We start from the raw sequence: 18,227 nt of genomic DNA on the forward strand, positions 1-18,227 counted from the left end.
GTTGAAAGCTGCACCTGGCTTGCAGTGGTTACCACAGGGATACTAGAGCACTTTGCTGAAAACCCCCCATGCTTCCTGTACCCTCTCTTTGGGCTGAGACCCATCCTTCATGCTTAGCGAAACTCATGAAGAAGTTCCCAGGGACATGCCATTCACCAAAGAGTATCCTCCCTTTCCCATCCCACTCCACTCCTTCCTTGTCTGCTTCACTCACCACCACATGCACACAATTTCAGCTTGGGGTCTCTCCCATCTATTCCTTATTTATTTATTTATTTATTTATTTATTTATTTATTTATTTATTTGAATTTTAAGTAGGCTGCATGCCCCACATAGGGCTTGAAGTCATGACCCTGATATCAAGAGTCACATGCTCTACTGACTAAGCCAGCCAGGCGCCACATCTCCCATCTATTCTTGAATCACATTCACTTTCAGACCCTCTGGCTGAGACAGAATATTCTATCTTTAAATTGAAATCTGCTTTCTACCCTAGGGAAACATTTATGGAGAATACTTTGTGTGCCAGGTTCTGTGTTTTGGGCTGGGGGCAGGGAGATGTGAGGATGAATACAATACAACTTCTATGTTGGGAAGATAGAGTCACGACCAGGATGTATGGACCAACCTGAAGGACCCCCCAACTGACCCTGGGGAAGGGACCCAAGAGCCTTCCAGAGAGGATGACCATTGAGCCAAGTCTTGAGGGATGAACAGAAATGAGGTAGGTATAAGCAGAGGATGAGATACAGCAGGGGAGCAGGCCGGCAGGGACAGGACAGGGTGGGTAGAAGATGAGAGCAGAGCACTGTGGGACCGTCAGGGGGTGCTTGGAAGACAAATTAAGGAATTCACCTTCATCCTGAGGCTGGAGAAGGAGCCACTTGAGAATTTGAAGCCAGAGTCACATGGTCTGATCTGCATTTTCAATGGTCCTTTCTGGAGAAAATCTCAGGAGGTGATATTGGAAGGATGCAGTTGAGAGTGGCTGGATGCAAGAATGGGGGACCAAGAGTCAAGGATGGTTTTGTGGCTTGGCATACATGGTAGTAGAAATTCTCCAAAATATTCCCATAAAGTTACACCTTCTTCCATTCTCATGGAATTCTTACCCCAAAGCTTTTCAGAATGATACACATTAGGTGGCATACGTGTTTGGTGGCTTCTTGGAACAAGGTTCTACTCCTGGGACTGTGGCCACCATCTTTTGGATGTTGCCTCCTGTTTAGAGGACTGTCCTTACACACCCATACCCATGGTGCTGGGCTCAGCACTGTCACTGTAGCATGAAGGATTGTCATCGTGGGCTAGACTATGGTGGCCTAGGAGATACTGCCTCACATGTGCGCCATGAGCTTCTCTGTACTAGTTTTCAGAATGTGGCCCGCAGTGCTGTGGGCTCTGGTGACAGTAGATCTGGGGACAACAGGTAGACTCAGATCAGCAGGACAGCCCTCTCTGTCCTGTTGGATGCAGAGAGGTGGTCTGCAGAGGGTCCTGGCTAACACACAGTGGGGAGAGGCCTCAGCCCAGACAGACCATCTGAGACAGAGCGGTAGGTGCTCGATGGGTTTCCTGTTCCAAGTCCTGAGCCCTCCTGAGGCCCAGCTCCACCTCCCAGGCTTGGACTCCTCAATTGCCCTGTTACTCTATAATAAATTCTCACTTTTCAAATCCTTCAGCAGCCTAACTGGGTCTCTGAATCTTGCCATCACAAGAATGTTGACTGAGACAATGTGTTCCAGCCTTGACTGTCTGTCCCCTTGGGTTGGTTTATAACCCATTCCCAGGACACAACATGAACACCTGAGGCCAGAAAGAAGTGGAACCAGCTTGCTCCTTTCCTGTTTCCTTAAGAACTTCGAGGCAATCTCTGCTCTCTATTTCCAGCAGGTGGCACATGAGGCAGCTGGCCAGCCACACCGGGTGTCCTGGGCCCTATATTCTGAAGGGCAGATCCCCTCCTTGCTCAGGGCTCCCCCTCTACACTCCCTACACTGACCTCAGGGTCATGGAGTTTGGAGACCATTACACTTTTGAGGACTGTGAGTCAGGGGCAGGAAAGTGGCCCAAGATAACCAGAGACAGCTCATTCCAGATCAACCAAAGAATTTCCATGGAGGGCAGAGGGTCCCAGTGGGTCACAGGAAGAAGGGACATGCAGGTGTGTCAGAAAGGTGTGGCTAAAAGGAGGGGAAAGGACAGGACCACACTTGAACTCCTCTCCATACTTCTAGAAGCCCAGCAGCTCTGCTGCCCCCCAGCCCCACACCTTTGGAGGCTGAGGCTGAGGCTGAGGCAGGGGGATCCCTACTGCCGATCCGGCCCAGCCCCAACACAGCCACTTGTCTTGCCTCGCTGCCTCCAAGGAATTCAACTGTAGCAGCAGGTTCATGGCTTCTCCCTGGTGCCCAGAGCTGGCCACCCCCGCTCCCCAGCCCCTCTTGCTCTCCAAGGGGGGCCGGGGGGAGGGGACAAGTCTGTCCCATCTGATGATAGATTGTTCTTTCAGGATCCTGCTCAGGAAAGAGATTCCTGGCCTCATCACTGACTCAGGAAAGTCTCTTCTTAGGAGCCTCACTTTGTCCACCTGTCAAATGGTCAAATTCAGTATCTTTATCCACCGTCCTGCCCCTTAGGCCATAAAAGAGTTTGGTATGTTTTGTTTCTTCTTGGGGGAAATCTTACCTTCAAAGTACAGTGCTTTTATTATAGACACTTACAAAAACAATAGCAGTAGCGACTCATGGCTTAATTACAATAGTTGGTAAAAGGGAGAGAGTGGGAGGCTGCACAGGGTGGGGGCAGGGCTGCTTGTTTCCTGACCTGGAAAACTGGGGCCTAAGCTCCCCTGCCACCAGTGCGCTCAAGTCAGAGAATACCAGAAAACCCTACATGGACTTCACTGCACCACGGGTGGGTTATAGCAAGATAGGAAAGGGGCTTTTCTGGGGCAGGACTGACATTAGGCAGTGCTCACTGGGTGGGGGTGGAGGAGTATTAGTGGAGGAAGGGGTAAGTTCTTCCTAACAGCTCACACTGGAGGAGAGAGTAGAGAATGGAGGAGACCAGCTCTTCCTCTTGGCAGCCTCCAGGGGGCCATGGTGCCCCTAGGCAGGTGCTGGGCTCAGGTGAATGGGCTGGAGAGGATGAGGGATGGCCACAGCTGGCCTTTAGCTGTCTGGCACAGTCTCAGAGCAGAGTGGTCAGGGGCCCCCCTCCATGGGCTGGGGCCGGGCCTCCAAAGGCAGTGCTGGTCCTGGACCCTCCCTGGACCCAAGGAGCCAGTGCCCCCAGCCCATTCTGCCTTGCAGCCCTGATCCTCATCTCTGAGTCACCCTTTGATGAGGTTCCGTTTCCTGTCTGCACCCCGTTATTAACTGGACTATTCCTTCTCTGACTGTACTCTTGTCCTGGCTCAGAGGAAACTGAGGACAGCCAGAGGAGGGGTGAGGATTCTGCTGCAGGCTCAGCCCTGACTCAAATTTAGGTTACTGGGGATCCCTGGGTGGCGCAGTGGTTTAGCGCCTGCCTTTAGCCCAGGGCGCGATCCTGGAGACCCGGGATCGAATCCCACGTCAGGCTCCCGGTGCATGGAGCCTGCTTCTCCCTCTGCCTGTGTCTCTGCCTCTCTCTCTCTCTCTCTGTGACTATCATAAATAAAAATTAAAAAAAAAAAAAATTTAGGTTACTTCTTTCCCTGCTCACCCCATCCCCCATGAGCAGCCCTGAATCCCTATGCCCCTCCCTCATCCCTGCCAACCAGGAACATAGCTTGGGGGGGGGGTGGGTGTCACAGACCTAGCCCCTCCCTCCAGGGCTCCCATTGGAGAATGGGGCTGCCACGGAAACTCATAAACTTCTACTACTTCTGTGAACATGAGTAACACATGTTTATTGCACAGAAAATAGGAAGTACAGATGAGCAGGAAAGAATTAAAAACGGCCACGATCCTACCGGAGACAGTGTTTATACCTTCAGTCCACGTGCTGTGTCGTAAGCAGCTGTTTGCACTTCCTAAAGCATTGTGACTATCTTTCAGGTCAAAAGAGCCGTTTCAACATCATTTTCTTTATTGATTTTCCTGCGTGTCCTCTGAGATGCTCATTTCACCATTTCCTTGGTGGTGGTGGCCGTCAGGATAGTTTCCCTATCGTGATTAGTGTTGCCAGAAACATCCCCCAACCATTTAGCAATATTTCCCCACAACCTGCTCAGCCACAGGCACCCTCTGGGTGCCAGGCACACAGCCACTTACAAAGCAGAGACATGTGTAGACACATCTCTGGCCCTCTGCTTGATTAGCTCTTTCAGCTGATGACTGGATGGGGCATTGCTGGGCCAAAGGGCACACCTTCGCCGGGATTCACCCTCCCCAAGGATGTGCCTGTCCCAGGGGCTCTGCTGAGAGCCGCTCTGGGCAAAGCCTGGTGGCCTCTGGGCTCCAGATTGGTGTGGCGGCGGGCGCAGGCCTGACCGCGGAGACAGAGCAGGCCCCAGAGGAAGCTGGGGAGGAGCCGGGTTCCTGGGTCGCGCCGCGTTCTTGCCACCCCTTGGGCCAGGGCTTCGCTGGTGGCTGTTTTCCCAGCCTCAGACTGGGCTGTTGGGTCTGGGTATGGAATATAATATTTGAAATCGGGCCACCCTAAACAACCCAGAGCGGCTGAGGTGTCTCCCCCAGCCGGCTCCCAGGCGGCCCTCGGGGGGCTCTGGGGTGCGGAGAGGGCGCCCCGGCTCCCACCCCGGCCTCCGAGGGCGGTCCCGGCCAGGCCCTGCCCCTCGCCCCCCCTCAGGCCTCCGCCCCTGCCCTTCCAGCGCTGCGGGCGGGCGCCCGGGCGGCTCGGGAGCCCAAACCCGTCGGGCCGGTTTTGAGAGCCTCGGACGCGGGCTGGTGAGGGATGCACGGCCTGCCCCGCGCCCCGTCCGCGCCGCCCGCCGCCTGAGCGCTCCCGCCTGCCCCGCGGCCCGCGGCCCCCATGGCGCGCGCGCCCGGCCTCCTGGCGCCCCTGCTGGGGCTGGGGCTGGGGCTGGGGCTGGGGCTGGGGCTGGGGCTGGGGCTGGGCCCGCCGGGGCCGGGGGCCGCGGACTGCGGGTCCCTCGGCGGCGCAGAGCGCCTGGCGTTCGCCCCGGCGCCCGGGGTCCACCGGCTGGCCCCTCGCGCCCGCCCGCCGGGGCCCCTGAACCCCCTGTACGGCACCGTGCGTCGCTTCCTCTCCGCGGTGCAGCTCAACCCCTTCCCCGCAGGTGAGTGCGCCCCTCCCTTGGTGGGCCTGGGAGCTAGCGGGTCCCCTGCACCGCGGGGCTCGCCTCCCCTGCCCGCGCCCGGGCCTTCCCCACCCGGCTTCCTTCCCAGGAGCCCCCCAGGCCCAAGGGCATCACCTGGAGACCTTCTGCGTGACCTTGGGCAAGCCCTTTTTCCTCCCTGAGCCTCAGTTTCTCTGCCCTCAAGTGGAAGAACTTACATTAGAAGTTCTCCGAGACCTGGCTAGGATTTTCTCTGGGTCTGGTGGTACTAGGGGTTGGGAGGACCAGCAGGGGCTACAGCCCTGTCCCTCTCAGCCTGCCCCCTGCCTCTTGAAGGAAAGGGCTGCTAGGCCAGTCCCCTTCTCAGCTTTTAACCAGGCTGGTGGCTTCTCCACCGCAGGGCTTAGCTGTAGGGCCACCGAGGAAGGGTCCGCCAGGCCTCCTCTCAGCCACTCCCTGCCGTGGCAGCAGGAAGCCTGGGCATGATGGCACAGGGCTTGTCCTAGGGTGCCATGGTGGTGGGAGGAGCCCTTCCAGAGAGCCCACCTTCTCTCCTGGCAGTGGGGGTAGACACAGGGGCAGGGCAGGTGCTGTCCTCAACCCCCACCAGCTTGACTCTTTCCTCAGAGTTGGTAAAGACTTTGCTGAATGAGCCGTCCTCTGTGAAGGTGGATGAGGTGAGCCCTTGGGGGCCGGTGATGGGCGGAGGGAGCTCAGGGATGAGCATGAGGGACAGAAGTAGAAAGGCCTCCTCAGCTCAACCCATGGCCCACATTGCTGGGAGGCCCCAGGGTAGGGTCTCGGGCATCCCTTCCTCCCTCCCATGTACACTGCCAATGGCACACTAATTTCAGGCCGAAGCCCTGCCACTAACCGGTGGTGAGTGGGCAAACCGGGACCTCAGTCTCCTCATTTACAAGTTGATAAATAACAAGGACACCGTACCCCTTGCATGGGTTCAAGGAGATGTGTGCAAAGTGCCCACTGTTTGTGCATGCCCTCCCCTTCGGGTTTCCCTGTGGCGTCAGGCAGGAAGCAGCTGCGGCCTGAGGGTCAGGACAGCCCCTCAGGCCCGCTGCCTTGCCCAGGTGGTGCGTTATGAGGCGGGCTACGTGGTGTGCGCTGTGATTGCCGGCCTCTACCTGCTGGCGGTGCCGATTGCCGGGCTGTGTTTCTGTTGCTGCCGCTGCCACCGGCGCTGTGGGGGCCGAGTGAAGACGGAGCACAAGGCCATGGCCTGTGAGCGAGGCACCCTCATGGCCTTCCTGCTGCTGACCACCCTCCTGCTACTGTGAGGGGCCCTCGGGTCGGGTGGGAGGTGTGGGCTGAGGCCGGAGGTGCCTGTGGGCATCCAGCAAGCCCCTGCCTCCTCCCCCACCCCTGCAGGATTGGTGTGGTCTGTGCCTTTGTCACCAACCAGCACACGCATGAGCAGATGGGCCACAGTGTTGAGGCTGTGCCTGAGATTCTGCTCAGCCTCCAGGGCCTGGTCTCCAATGTCCCCCAGGTAAGTATGGAGTTACCCCTCACACCCCCCGGAGTCTGCATGAGCACCAGCCTCAGGTAGAACTGAATAGTGTGGGGCCTGCAAATTAGAAAGGGTTTCCCTTTCAACACCTGACTGCCCCCTGCTGGAGAGTTGCTGTAACACATAAATGCACGGTCGGCATCTTCAGGATGGCCGCCCAGCTGTGGCATCCTGGGGGAGCTGGGGAAGGGACAAGAGGGGGGCTGTCAGGTGACAAGGGGAGAGCAGCCTCATGCCCCTGTGTTTGCCTAGGAGCTGCAGGCCGTGGCAGAGCAGTTCTCCCTTCCCCAGAAGCGAGTCTTGGAGGAACTGGATGGTGAGAGTTATAGCTGGCTGATATGCTGGGCAGCCCCTGGGTCCCCTGCTCAGGCCTACCTTGGGCGGCCCTCTCTTCCCCTCATCCTGCGCTCCACCTGGGCACACCTTCGCAGAGGCAGGGATTGGGCCCGGCTGGGGAGCACAGAAGTGCTGTGCTGAGGACCAAGAAGCCAGCACCTACCCTGCAGAGCCCAGTGCGGGGCCCAGGGAGGCTGGATGGATGGGTGAAGAGAGCCCCTAGGCTCCTGGGGGCCAGCCCTGCAGAATATCCTGTGCTCTCCAGGTGTCGGCATGAGCATTGGGAGCACGATCCATACCCAGCTCAAGAGCACCATGTATGAAGTGCTGGCCTCAGTGAGCAGCCTGGGACAGGGTGAGTGGGACTGCTGTCCTGGGTGGGCATCTCTTGGGGGCAGGCCCTACCCTCACTCAGCCCTGGATTTCTTATGCCACTGCAGCAAGCCCCTCGCATGACTTCCTGGTGGCTTTATCCCAGGATCCTCAACCTGGTTTAACATGCCCTGGGGCAGTTTCCATTATAACTACCGGGATTAATGACCCACATCCCTTTGGTTGCCAGGAGGGGGAGGTGTTCTATCTCCCTCAAGGCCTGTGAGGTCTCCTGGGAACCATGGAGACACCTCGGTCCAGAAGGGGGTCTCTCAGCCCTGCAGGTCTCTATGGATGACCTGCAAGCCCTGAACACCACCTTGGTGGAGCTGAGGAAGGGCCAGCAGGACCTGGAGCCAGCTGTCTACGAGCGCCGGGAGCGCCTCCTCACCCTGCTGCAGGAGCCCAGCTGTCAGGGTTGCACGGAGGCCCGGAGCCGAGCCCAGGCCCTGGAGCTGGGAGCTGACTTCAGCCAGGTGACTGCCTGTCCAAGTGAAGGGCATTGCTCTGCCTGCTGCCCCGGGAGTCCCTGGACGTTTCCTGAGGCAGACTCCTGATCCCTTTCCTTGAGCAGCTCCTCCCTTCTCTGCACACCAAGGGTTAATGATAGCCATCTTGGCACTGGAGCCAGAGCTCTCTTGGGCCATGTGCCATGCTGTGCTTTGAGCTTCATGCCTGTTAGTTCCTTGCATTCTCCTTGCCACCTAGAGAAGTGTTCCCCATTTTGTAGGTGAGGACAATGAGGGTTCCTACCATCCTCCCTCAGGGCTCCTCCTTAAGCCTCTCCATAGACTTTGTCATCAGGCCTGGTCTCCAATGCCCCCATTTTAGGTATCCCCTGTGGACGATGTCCTGCATCGGCTGAAGGGTGTCCCAGAGGCCAATTTCTCCAGTATGGTCCAGGAGGTGAGTGCCTGCCCGTTCCACCTGACTTCCCCATGACCTGGTAGTTCACAAGTGAGGGTACCTCATTTTCCGCCTTGGGGGGTGGGAACCCAGTTGAACCTAAGACTTGGGTCAGGTCAGGGCCTTACCTACTGCATGGCTCCCTGGACTAAGAGACTCATGATGCTGGTTCTTAAGTGCACACAGTCTGGTGGGGGAGGCAGGCCTGGAACTCAGAAGGCAGAGCTGGGCCCCTCAAGGTGGTGGGAGCTGGGGTGGCAGGGGAGCAAGCATACAAGCTGAGCCCTAGAGGTGCAGATGGGCTGTGGGGGAAGGTACAGCGTGAGTCAGCACCTATAACCCAGGGCTTGGAAAGTGCCAGAGTTGGGAAAATGGTGAGTCACCTGTGCCGGGTGCTGGAGCCACAGGTTCCGGGAGGAAGGGAATCTAAGCTGAGGTTGGAGGAGCTGGTTGGAGCTGGACTTCAGGGAGCTAGGCCTGGCATCATGTACAGGGTGGATGGAAGAGAAGAGGATGGCTGGGAGGCTGCCGCAAGCAAGAGGGGTGGGGAGAGAATGGGGGAGGCTTCTAGGAGCAATGTTTTGAGGAGCTGAGTCAGGCTGGGCTGAGGGAGCAGAGAAGAGGCCATCCACCAAAAGAATAAAGGGACGTCCGTTTCCTGACTTCCTGATCTGGAAGCACTAGGACGGATGCCCTCCCTCTCAGCCTGGTGATGTCAGGGGTCCCTCAGGCTGGGACAGCAGGTGGAAAGCAAGAGGCACCTGCCTTTTTGTTCCGGCAGGAAAACAGCACCTTCAACGCCCTCCCACTCCTGGCAGCCTTGCAGACAGCCAATGTGGTCAAAGGTGAGGCTCTGGTCAGGGGCCAGGTTGGCTGCTGAGTGTGCCACCCCCACCAAAGAGGCTTGTGGAGACGGGAGTGGGGCAGTGGGGGTGGGGACGGAGGCTGAAGGCTGTCCTCCGTCTGGGCCTGGTCAGAGAGCGGGTCCTCTCTGTGGGTCCCAGATGTTCCTCCTGCCCATCCATCTTCTCCCCGGGTGACTTTTCCATCCCATAAGTCTCTGCTGCTTTGGGCAGAGCTGAAGAAGGTGGTGGCCCAGAAGCCTGAAGGCCTGAGGACACTGGCTGAAGAGTTCCCAGGCTGGGAGGCAGCCTCTCGCTGGAGCCGGACACTGGAAGAAGTGGAACAGAGTAGCCGCCCCTACCTGAAGGAAGTGCAGAGATACGAGAAATACAGGTGCCCAGGAACCCATGGGGGTGGGGGTGGGATAGGCAGCCCAGCCTCCCAGCCACGCTGGGCCTGATTTTGAGCCCTCATCAACTCCCGGCTATACTCAGCATCTGCCTCTACCTCAGCCAAGACCCCTTTCTTCTTGGGCCTCTGTCTCCACCTTGGCTATGTGCCCTTGGGACCCCATAGGAGCAGTGGGCCTCCATCTAGCTACTAGGTCCTATGCCAGCCCATCCTGGTGCCTTCCTTCTCAGTGACACCACACTCTCTCTCTGGCAGGTGGATTTGGGGCTGCGTGTTGTGCTCCGCAGTCCTACTTGTGGTGGTCTGTAACCTGTTGGGCCTCAACCTGGGCGTCTGGGGGCTGTCTGCCAGGAAGGACCCCAGCCGCTCAGAAGCCAAGGGCGAGGCTGGATCCCGTTTCCTCATGATGTAAGATGGGCTGGGGAGAGGGGAAGGGTCTCTTCCCCTGGGCCAGCCAGGTTCCTCTCATGCCCATATGTGGAGCATGGGAGCATATAGCTCCCAGTGTGGCTACAGAAGCAAGTCCTGGGACTCAAGAGGCTAAGCTCTACTTCTGGCTCTGGCACTGACTCCCTGGGTGACTCTGGGCAGATTACCAACCCATCTGGGTCTCCACATCCTCATCTGTGTAAAAGGGTTGGATCAGAGCAGGAATGACAAATAAGAAGCACTTCACCCTTCCAGACCAGGGGCGATTATAGTAATCAATGGGCACTCTCCTGCTAGGCCAGACATAGCCTCAGAATCCTTCTTAACCCAGCATCTAGATAACATTACCAATAGGAGGCCACGCCAGAAATAGAATCTGTTTGCCATCTCTGGACTAGATGGCTTCTAAGGCCATCTAAGGCTGCCACATTCAGTTGTATAGGCTGGTGACTGCATAATGTGCCTGACCAAGGGGGCGAGTAGAGGCTGAAATCTAGCCCTTGTTCTATTCTCCAAGCCTCAAACCCCAGCATGGGGCTGTGCCTCTCCTACAGAGAAGCCCTGCAATAGGTCAGCAGCACTGGTCTTATTCAGCCCATCTAAGTTGAGGGCCCTACTGTGCCAGGTGGCTCTGTTGAGGGCTGAGTTCTGGAGCCAGTCACCTCCATGTGCCTTAGGCTTAGAGGTGGGCCATCCTGTCTCTTTGAGCAATGCAGCTACTCTCTCTGGGCTGCTGGGGGGAGCCAGGGCACCAGTGATAGATGATGGTGGGAGGTGGGGGAGGGGGACAGCCAGCAGCTCTGAGTTCTCCTTCCTGGCCCTAGGAGGCTGAGTCTTCAAAGGGCTTTGCCCTGGGGCCAACTTGCTGACCAAGCTGGGCCCAGATGTGATGGGGCAGAGGGTGTGGTCCGGGGGAGCCAGCCTCCTCTCTCCCACCTCAGCCCTGTCCCTTTGCCTTCCCCAGGGGTGTGGGCTTCAGCTTCCTCTTCGCTGCACCCCTCATCCTCCTTGTTTTTGCCACCTTCCTGGTGGGCGGCAACGTGCAGACGCTGGTGTGTCAGAGCTGGGAAAGCAAGGAGCTCTACAAGGTGATCCTGCCTGCCCCGCTCTGGGGCCCAGTGGGAAGTGGAAGGGACAAGGCTCTAGGGGAGCTTGGGTGTCCTCACCATCAGCCTGCTCAGGGCTCTTTTCTCTTTGCCCCATTTCTAGTTTGCAGACACCCCAGGGAACTTGCCTCCATCCATGAATTTGTCTCAGCTTCTTGGTCTAAAGAAGAATATCAGTATCCTCCTGGCCTATCAGTGAGTGGGAAGCAGATGCTGGGGGACCTGTGGGGAGGACCTGAGGTAGGTGATGTCAGCACCCCCAACCCTCTGTCCTTTTCTCTCAACTTGAATGACTGTAACTCCTCCCCAGGCAGTGCAGGGAAGGGGCTGCACTCTGGAGTGTCCTGCAGCTCAATGACTCCTATGACCTGGAGAAGCACCTGAATATCAGCCAGGTAAGGGAACCTTCTGGAAGGCTGTGGGGATCCCTCCTGCAGAAATCCCTTCCTCTGGCCTTGCCTCTGTAGTGGGACCATATTATTGAACCCGAGAAGTCTGCAAGAGTGATTGAGGTACCTCAGGGGCAGAGGCCCCAGGTGAAAGCTCAGGGCCTGGCCCAGGGCAAGAGCCCAGGAGCGTTTCTAGGGTGTGTGGGTGGATGGGTGAGTGTCTGGAGGCCATGACCAGCTCTTGCAACTATGCTCCAGGAAGAACCGAACATAGCTGAGGTTGTAGCAGGAAAGGCTGGTGACAGCGAGTGACAGGGCCAGGGGGTGTATATATACTAAGGACAGACATTGGTTGGAATGCTACAGTCAGTAATGGGGTGGTTGGGGATGGGGTGTGACAGTGAAAAGGATAGTGATGAAGTTGGGAGTCACTCAGGGAGGGCTCACCAGAGGCCCTCTGCTGAGCTTGCACAGCCATAAATGTGGGCCAACAAAGCTATTTGATAATGGGTCCCCAGGGAAGGTCTGTGTTGCTGTCCACTAGCCAGATAGGTGCCAGAGGAGAGCTAGGTCTTTGTGGGGTGGGTTAGAGCGGGGACAGCTGAGAAGCAGAGGCCTCCTGGGAGACTAGCTGGAAGTATCTAAGGTGGGGGCCCTGAATATCCAGAAGGAAGGCTCTGTGGTGACCCCTTACCTTATCCCCCTGTCCCCCTCTCAGTACACTGCCAAGCTGCAGCAGGAGTTACAGAACCTCAAAGTAGACATGAAGAATCTGGACCTGCTGAGCCCAGCTGCCCACCGGGACCTGGAAGCCCTGCAGAGCAGTGGGCTCGAGAAAATCCACTATTCCAGCTTCTTTGTCCAGGTGAGCATGGAGCACCTCAGGCCAGACCATGGCAGTCAGAGGAGCTTTTAGAGGAGCTGGGCTGAGAGGTGGTATCTTCTCTCATCACAGCTCTCCACATTCCCTCCACTTTAAAAAAAAATTATTCATTCATTCATTCATTCATTCATTCATTCATTCATTCATTCATAAGAGACACCGAAAGAGAGGCAGAGACATAGGCAGAGGGAGAAGCAGTCTCCCTGTGGAGAGCCTGATGTGGGATTCCATCCTGGGACCCCGGGATCACGACCTGAGCCGAAGGCAGACGCTTAACCACTGAGCCACCCAGGCGTCCCTCCCTCCACTTTTCTGCATGTTCCTAGGGTCTCTTCCTGTCGGGAGTGTCCACACACCATGTGCCTCCAGCCTGTCCCATCGGGGCTGGGCAGGAATGAACATACTCCCACCCAACAGCATGTGTCGCTGTTCATGGTCCTGAACCCACTGCTGTGGAGCATGCTGGTGGGAGGTGGCCTCTTCATTAGGTTACACCAAAGGGCGCCTCACTGGTCTTTTTCTTCTATCCTAATGGAGACATATTTCACAGTTTTAGGTCAAACACACTGTGACCCATGTGTTACAATAGACTTAGCTGATGTGGGGTACTTCTGAATAGACTGGGAATTTGAGGGCTGGGGGAGCCAGAGTGCATTCCCTCCTGGCCTCTCCTGTCTGTCTCTAGATCCAGAAGCCCGTGGTGAACACCAACATGGAGAAGCTGGCCCAGGAGCTGGAAGAACTGGCCCGGACCCAAGTGAGAAGGGACCAGTGACCCCACTGGGCAGGCAGGAGTCAGAGAGAGGCCCCGGAAGTGGAAGAGGGTGGGAGTGTTTGGAGTAGGGAGGAACACAAAGGCAAAAGCAGAGGATTGTGGGTTCCAACCAGTGGGTGATGAATCTCTGTACCCCCTGGGTGGGCTTAAGAGTTTTGCAGTATCAGTTTTGATTCAAGCTCTACCTCCAATAGGCTGTGTGGCCATGGCAGGTCATTCAGCATCTTACGGCCTCGGTTTATTCATCTGTAAAGTGGATTATCCTCCACCTCAGATCAGATGAAGTAACTGGTCTGACATGCCACATTTGGGCAAGCATTTCTCAATTCTCGCTGCTCATGAAATCTGCTGGGACAGGTGTGAGGACAGTGTGATGGGCTAGACCGCATATGAATTGTCCTTGAGAAGCTTAAACTCTACTGGGAAAAAAAAAGCATTTTGCATTTATAAATATTTAGAGCTTAAAAAGTGTTCTTTAAGACATTGGCTTCACACCAAGCCCAGATGATGGGTAGAGCTGGGAGTGTTCGTTTTTGGCAGATGCCACCACAGCTCAGGCGACCTCCGGTGTGGTTGGCTTAGAGGCACTTAATAAGTTAGTGGTGGGCCTAGAATTTGGACTTCGTTCCCCCAAACCTGGATCAGGCTTAGGAGCTTAAGTAGGCCTTGATTTTCTGCCTCTGGGCCCAGCACTTTCCACATCTTCTCAGTATGTCTGATCAGTTGGGTAAAGAATATGTTGGCAAAGGCTGGCCTATCCCTGGCAGGGTGCCATTCTCATCTCTGTCTCCCCTCAGGGCAGTTCTGTGCTGGGGCAGCAGCTTCAGGAGGAAGCCCAGGGGCTTCAAAACCTCTATCAGGAGCAGGTCCTCCCTCAGCAGAGCCTTGTGGTAAGTGTGCTGGCCCAGGGAGCCTGGAACTTGGGGAAGAAGAGAGGCAGGGAGGGGTAAAAGAGGAGGGAGGGGCAGCAATGTTCCTTCTCTGTGCATCCCTTCCCTTAATCAGCGCTACTCTCTTCTCCACAGGCTAAGCTCAACCTCACCGTCAGGGCCCTGGCATCTTCAGCCCCGAACCTCCAGGTGGCTGCAGGGATGGGGAGGAGGGGTGGTGGAGCAGGTGGACAACAGAGGGGAAAAGGAAGTAAGGGCCCTGCTAGCTTGGGGTCTCGTCTACTCTGTTGAGTCCCACTGGAGGTTGAGGGTAGGGGGTGGGAAGAAATGTGGGTGGATAGCAGATCCTTAAAGACCACTGTCTTTGGCCTCTGTGTCTTAGGTCCTAACACCCCCAACCCAAGGTGAGTGTGTGTGTGTGTGTGTGTATGTGTGTGACATGTTGGATTAATAGATGGATGAGTGAATGCATGGCTGTTCCCTGACTGAGCAGGACACTGAATCAAGCCTCTCTCCTTTCCCTCAGATGGAAACCTCTAGTGTCTTGGACAAGGTCGCTTACCTAAAAGGAGAGTTGCCTACCTGGGCCACCAGTATCTTGAGGAATGTGAGTGGGAGATGGGACGGGGCAGGAGGGTTGCCACATAGTCAGAGATGGACTCAGGTGCTAAAGCACATGGAGCTTCCACCCAGACTTCTCCAGCCCTGTCCCCTCACCCTGGCTCCCAGGAAGCACAGCTTGGCCTGTCCTGTTGGTGTCAAGCCTGGGGGATGGGGGTGCTGGTTCCTGGGCCATCTGTCAGCCTTGGGATCCTCTCTTTCCTGCAGGAAAGTGAGTGTTTCCTGATCCGGGAGATGGGTTACTTTTCCCAGTATGTGGCCTGGGTAAGAGAGGAGGTGAGTGGGAGTCCAGGACCTCCTGACCTGAAGCAGGCTCCTCGTGGCACCGGCTCTTCACACTGTTGCATCCCTTTTCTGTCTCCTACAACCCCTGGGGGTGCCCTAGGTCTTCAGCTTTGAACCCAAACTCCCAAATCTGACATCTGCACCCCTACTTCCTGGTGGGGCTCTGCTCACTCAGCCTCTGCCACAGCCCTTCTCTGAGGCCTGGGTGCAAGCTGGGCCAGCCATGGCTCTCTAGAACATGCTGTCCACACCTTGCCCCCATGTCCTTCCTCATGCCGGACCCTTTGCCCAGTTCTCCAACCACATCTCCCCCTGAATGCCTATGCTGACATGGCCTCTGCAAGCTATCCAGTGCCCACACTAGCCAGGTGTGGTCCTGCTGAACCCCGACTGTGCATGTGTATGTGCATGTGTATGCGGTGCGTGCATGTGTGTGTGCATGCAAACGTGGGAGTAGGGCCTTTCCAGTAAGAGTATGAACTTAGAAAAACGTCCTGGGCACATAGTAGAGGCTTAATACAGGCTGGTGAATGGGATGGAAAAGGAGCAGAGCAATGACCCTGTGGCAGTGTGCCTCATGTCTATGTCTCTGCATCCACGTGTCTGAGTACAGGCTGTGCAGTGGCTCTCACCTGTGCCCTTGGACCTATCACTGTCCCTGTCAGCTTCTTTCTCTGAATATGGGGTGTACACCCATGGGTCTGAGTGTCTCTGCATGTACCTGCCTCGTATTGACACTGCAGGTGACTCAGCACATTGCCACCTGCCAGCCTCTCTCCGGAGCCCTGGACAATGGCCGTGTGATCCTGTGTGACATGATGGCTGACCCCTGGGTGAGTGCCTCCAGCTCATAAGGGCTCATGGACATTGAGGCCCCCAGGAAGGGGCAGCATGAGCAGGGCCTGCGGTGAAGCGGGAGCCCTACCCCCAGGCCTGTGTACCAGGCCTTCCCCTCAGCCCTGAGAATGCTTCCCTGTGCCTCACTGAGTCAGTGGGAGGACTTAAGGTGGGAAGAAGTCTCTGCCTAGCCACAGCGAGCTGACCACATCCTCTGTTCTAGAACGCCTTCTGGTTCTGCCTGGCTTGGTGCACCTTCTTCCTGATCCCCAGCATCATCTTTGCTGTCAAGACCTCCAAATACTTTCATCCCGTTTGGAAACGCCTCAGGTGAGGAGGCTGCCAGGACTGAGGGGAACAGCAAGGGTCCAGGAAGGGTCTAGTTGCTGGGTACTGACCCCTGCCACACCCCCTCCTGAGACCTCGCCAGTAGAGGAGGCTCACGCCTAGCCTAGCTCTGAAGAGTCACACACTCTGAGGAACTCCAGGACTAGAAAGTCCTTTCATATGTCTGCCCCATATCCTTCTTGCTGCAACACATCCACCCAGGCACAGCTTTTTGGGATTTTTCATACCCCTGGAAAACTTCTGAGGTGGGAAGATCAAAGCTCTGGGCTTGTCCCTGTGTCAGGGCTGAGGGTCTGTGCCTGCAGGCTCACTCACTCTCTTCGTGTGATGTCACAGCTCCACCAGCTCGGAGGAGACACAGCTCTTCCACATCCCCCGGGTCACCTCCCTGAAGCTATAGGACCCAAGGAGGTGAGTTTCCACACCTTTCCATTCCTTGGTGCCAGGAGTGGGGAGTAGGAAGGGAAGGGAAGGGTTTGGGATCTGGGGTCTCTAAGGCCCAGGAGGGCAGGAAGGTTCTGAGACTTGGTGGGTTCTGAGTGTTAGATCTGGCCCATCCAGCCTGAGCCCTGCCGTCCCTATCTTCCCCCTCACCTGTTGGGTTTTTAATCCATAACAGGGATATTTGCTGGCTGCAAGGTGATGCCTGGGGCTGCCTGCCTTCCTCCTCCTTTGACTTGGCCTGGACCAGAGGACTTCTGTTATTCTTGCTCACAGCCCAGACTGGCATCAGGCCTGGATTGCCTTTCAACTTTTGTCACCGGACCCCATTTTGCCTATTTCTTTCCCACCCCCTTGATGTTCATGAACCCCTTTTCTCATTCCCAAAAGCACACTTAACTTTCATTGAGCTACAGGAGCCAATAGCTTCTTCCAAGTATTGATCCCTTATCCTCCTCATGCAACATATTAGCACCAGGAAGAGCCTGTTCTCCACCTATTAGAACCGTTCCCTCACCCATGCGTGAGACAGAGGCCCTGTCCAACCCCATTCTGTCACTAGTTGCCCACCCCCTGTCCATGCCTCTCCCACTCCTCTCTAAGCTCCTGCCCCTTTCTGTCCTCTGACCTGCCCACCTGTCCCAGCTTCACTCTGCCCCAGCCCTCACGTGCTCCCCCCAGGGAAACCTCTTTCCCTGCTTTGTCCCCTTTCTACCTTATCCCATTACCTTGCTGGTACCCAGGAACCCCTCCTCCCCAACCAAACTAATTACGTAAAGCCACCAAGCAGGCAAGGATCCACCAGGGCTCTGCCTCATGGCCCTGGAGTGCTCCACTGCCCAGGGACCTAGACTCCCCCACAGGCCCTGGTCTGGATTTCTGGCCACCCCATGGGGTGAGGGAGGCCTATCTGAAGGCTGAGCCCCTTGCCTGCACCCTGGGATGGAAAGAGTGCTGTCATCCTGCAGCTCCTCTCTAAGCACTGGCTCCCTAGGAAGGGACCTGCGACTTGGGCCAGAGGGGGGGTCACCCCCGGCTCCCCAAAAAGTAATCTCTTCGACAATCACCACTCAGCTTTCCAGGGGATCTCAGATCTGGTGGCCACAATTGGATTTTGAACTGTGGCCCTTACTCATTCTATTCTATGCATGAAGCCTAGTCTATCCCTGTGCCCTTTTTGCATGCTGGATGCTGAGTTCCAGAAACAGGGAAAAGGAGGAAGAAAGAAAAGAGATGGACAAAACCTCAGATTCATTAAAGTATTTTCACTTCCTAAGCCATGGCCTTGGATCTTTGATACCAGCCCAGGCTAGGGCCCTATACGTAGTTGGTACTTAATGAGGTTTTTTTGAAGAGGAGAATCCATGACTTACCCTAGCAATCAGCAGATGGGGAGTGGGACACTTGAAACAGGCAGACCTGGCTGCACATCCTGGCTTTATGCTTGGTAGCTAGGACACCTTGAACATGTTCTGTGTGTTCCCTAGACCTCAGTTTCTCCATTTCTAAATTGGAGAGAATAGTCCTAACTGCCTTCTAGGGCTATGAAAAATGTGACATTGCATGGAAAGCCCTTGGCAG

At 56.2% G+C, this 18,227-nt stretch overlaps 1 protein-coding gene across 1 annotated transcript; it reads left to right on the forward strand.

The window, feature by feature from the left end:
• Window positions 1–4,978: 4,978 nt before the first annotated feature.
• Window positions 4,979–17,922, forward strand: PROM2 (prominin 2). Its single transcript, XM_072770313.1, has 24 exons — window positions 4,979–5,246; window positions 5,874–5,923; window positions 6,335–6,537; window positions 6,633–6,753; window positions 7,027–7,090; window positions 7,376–7,465; window positions 7,759–7,958; window positions 8,314–8,388; window positions 9,170–9,233; window positions 9,465–9,624; window positions 9,898–10,050; window positions 11,036–11,159; window positions 11,281–11,372; window positions 11,488–11,572; window positions 12,285–12,431; window positions 13,135–13,206; window positions 14,022–14,114; window positions 14,250–14,303; window positions 14,641–14,721; window positions 14,943–15,011; window positions 15,764–15,853; window positions 16,081–16,187; window positions 16,542–16,616; window positions 16,825–17,922. The coding sequence occupies exons 1-23, from the start codon at window positions 4,979–4,981 to the stop codon at window positions 16,603–16,605; spliced, it is 2,526 nt and encodes an 841-aa protein (XP_072626414.1). The 3' UTR covers window positions 16,606–16,616; window positions 16,825–17,922.
• The last annotated feature ends 305 nt before the right edge of the window (window positions 17,923–18,227 follow it).

This window comes from Canis lupus, chromosome 12 (assembly GCF_048164855.1).
Source record: "Canis lupus baileyi chromosome 12, mCanLup2.hap1, whole genome shotgun sequence".
NCBI classification, from domain to species: domain Eukaryota; kingdom Metazoa; phylum Chordata; class Mammalia; order Carnivora; family Canidae; genus Canis; species Canis lupus.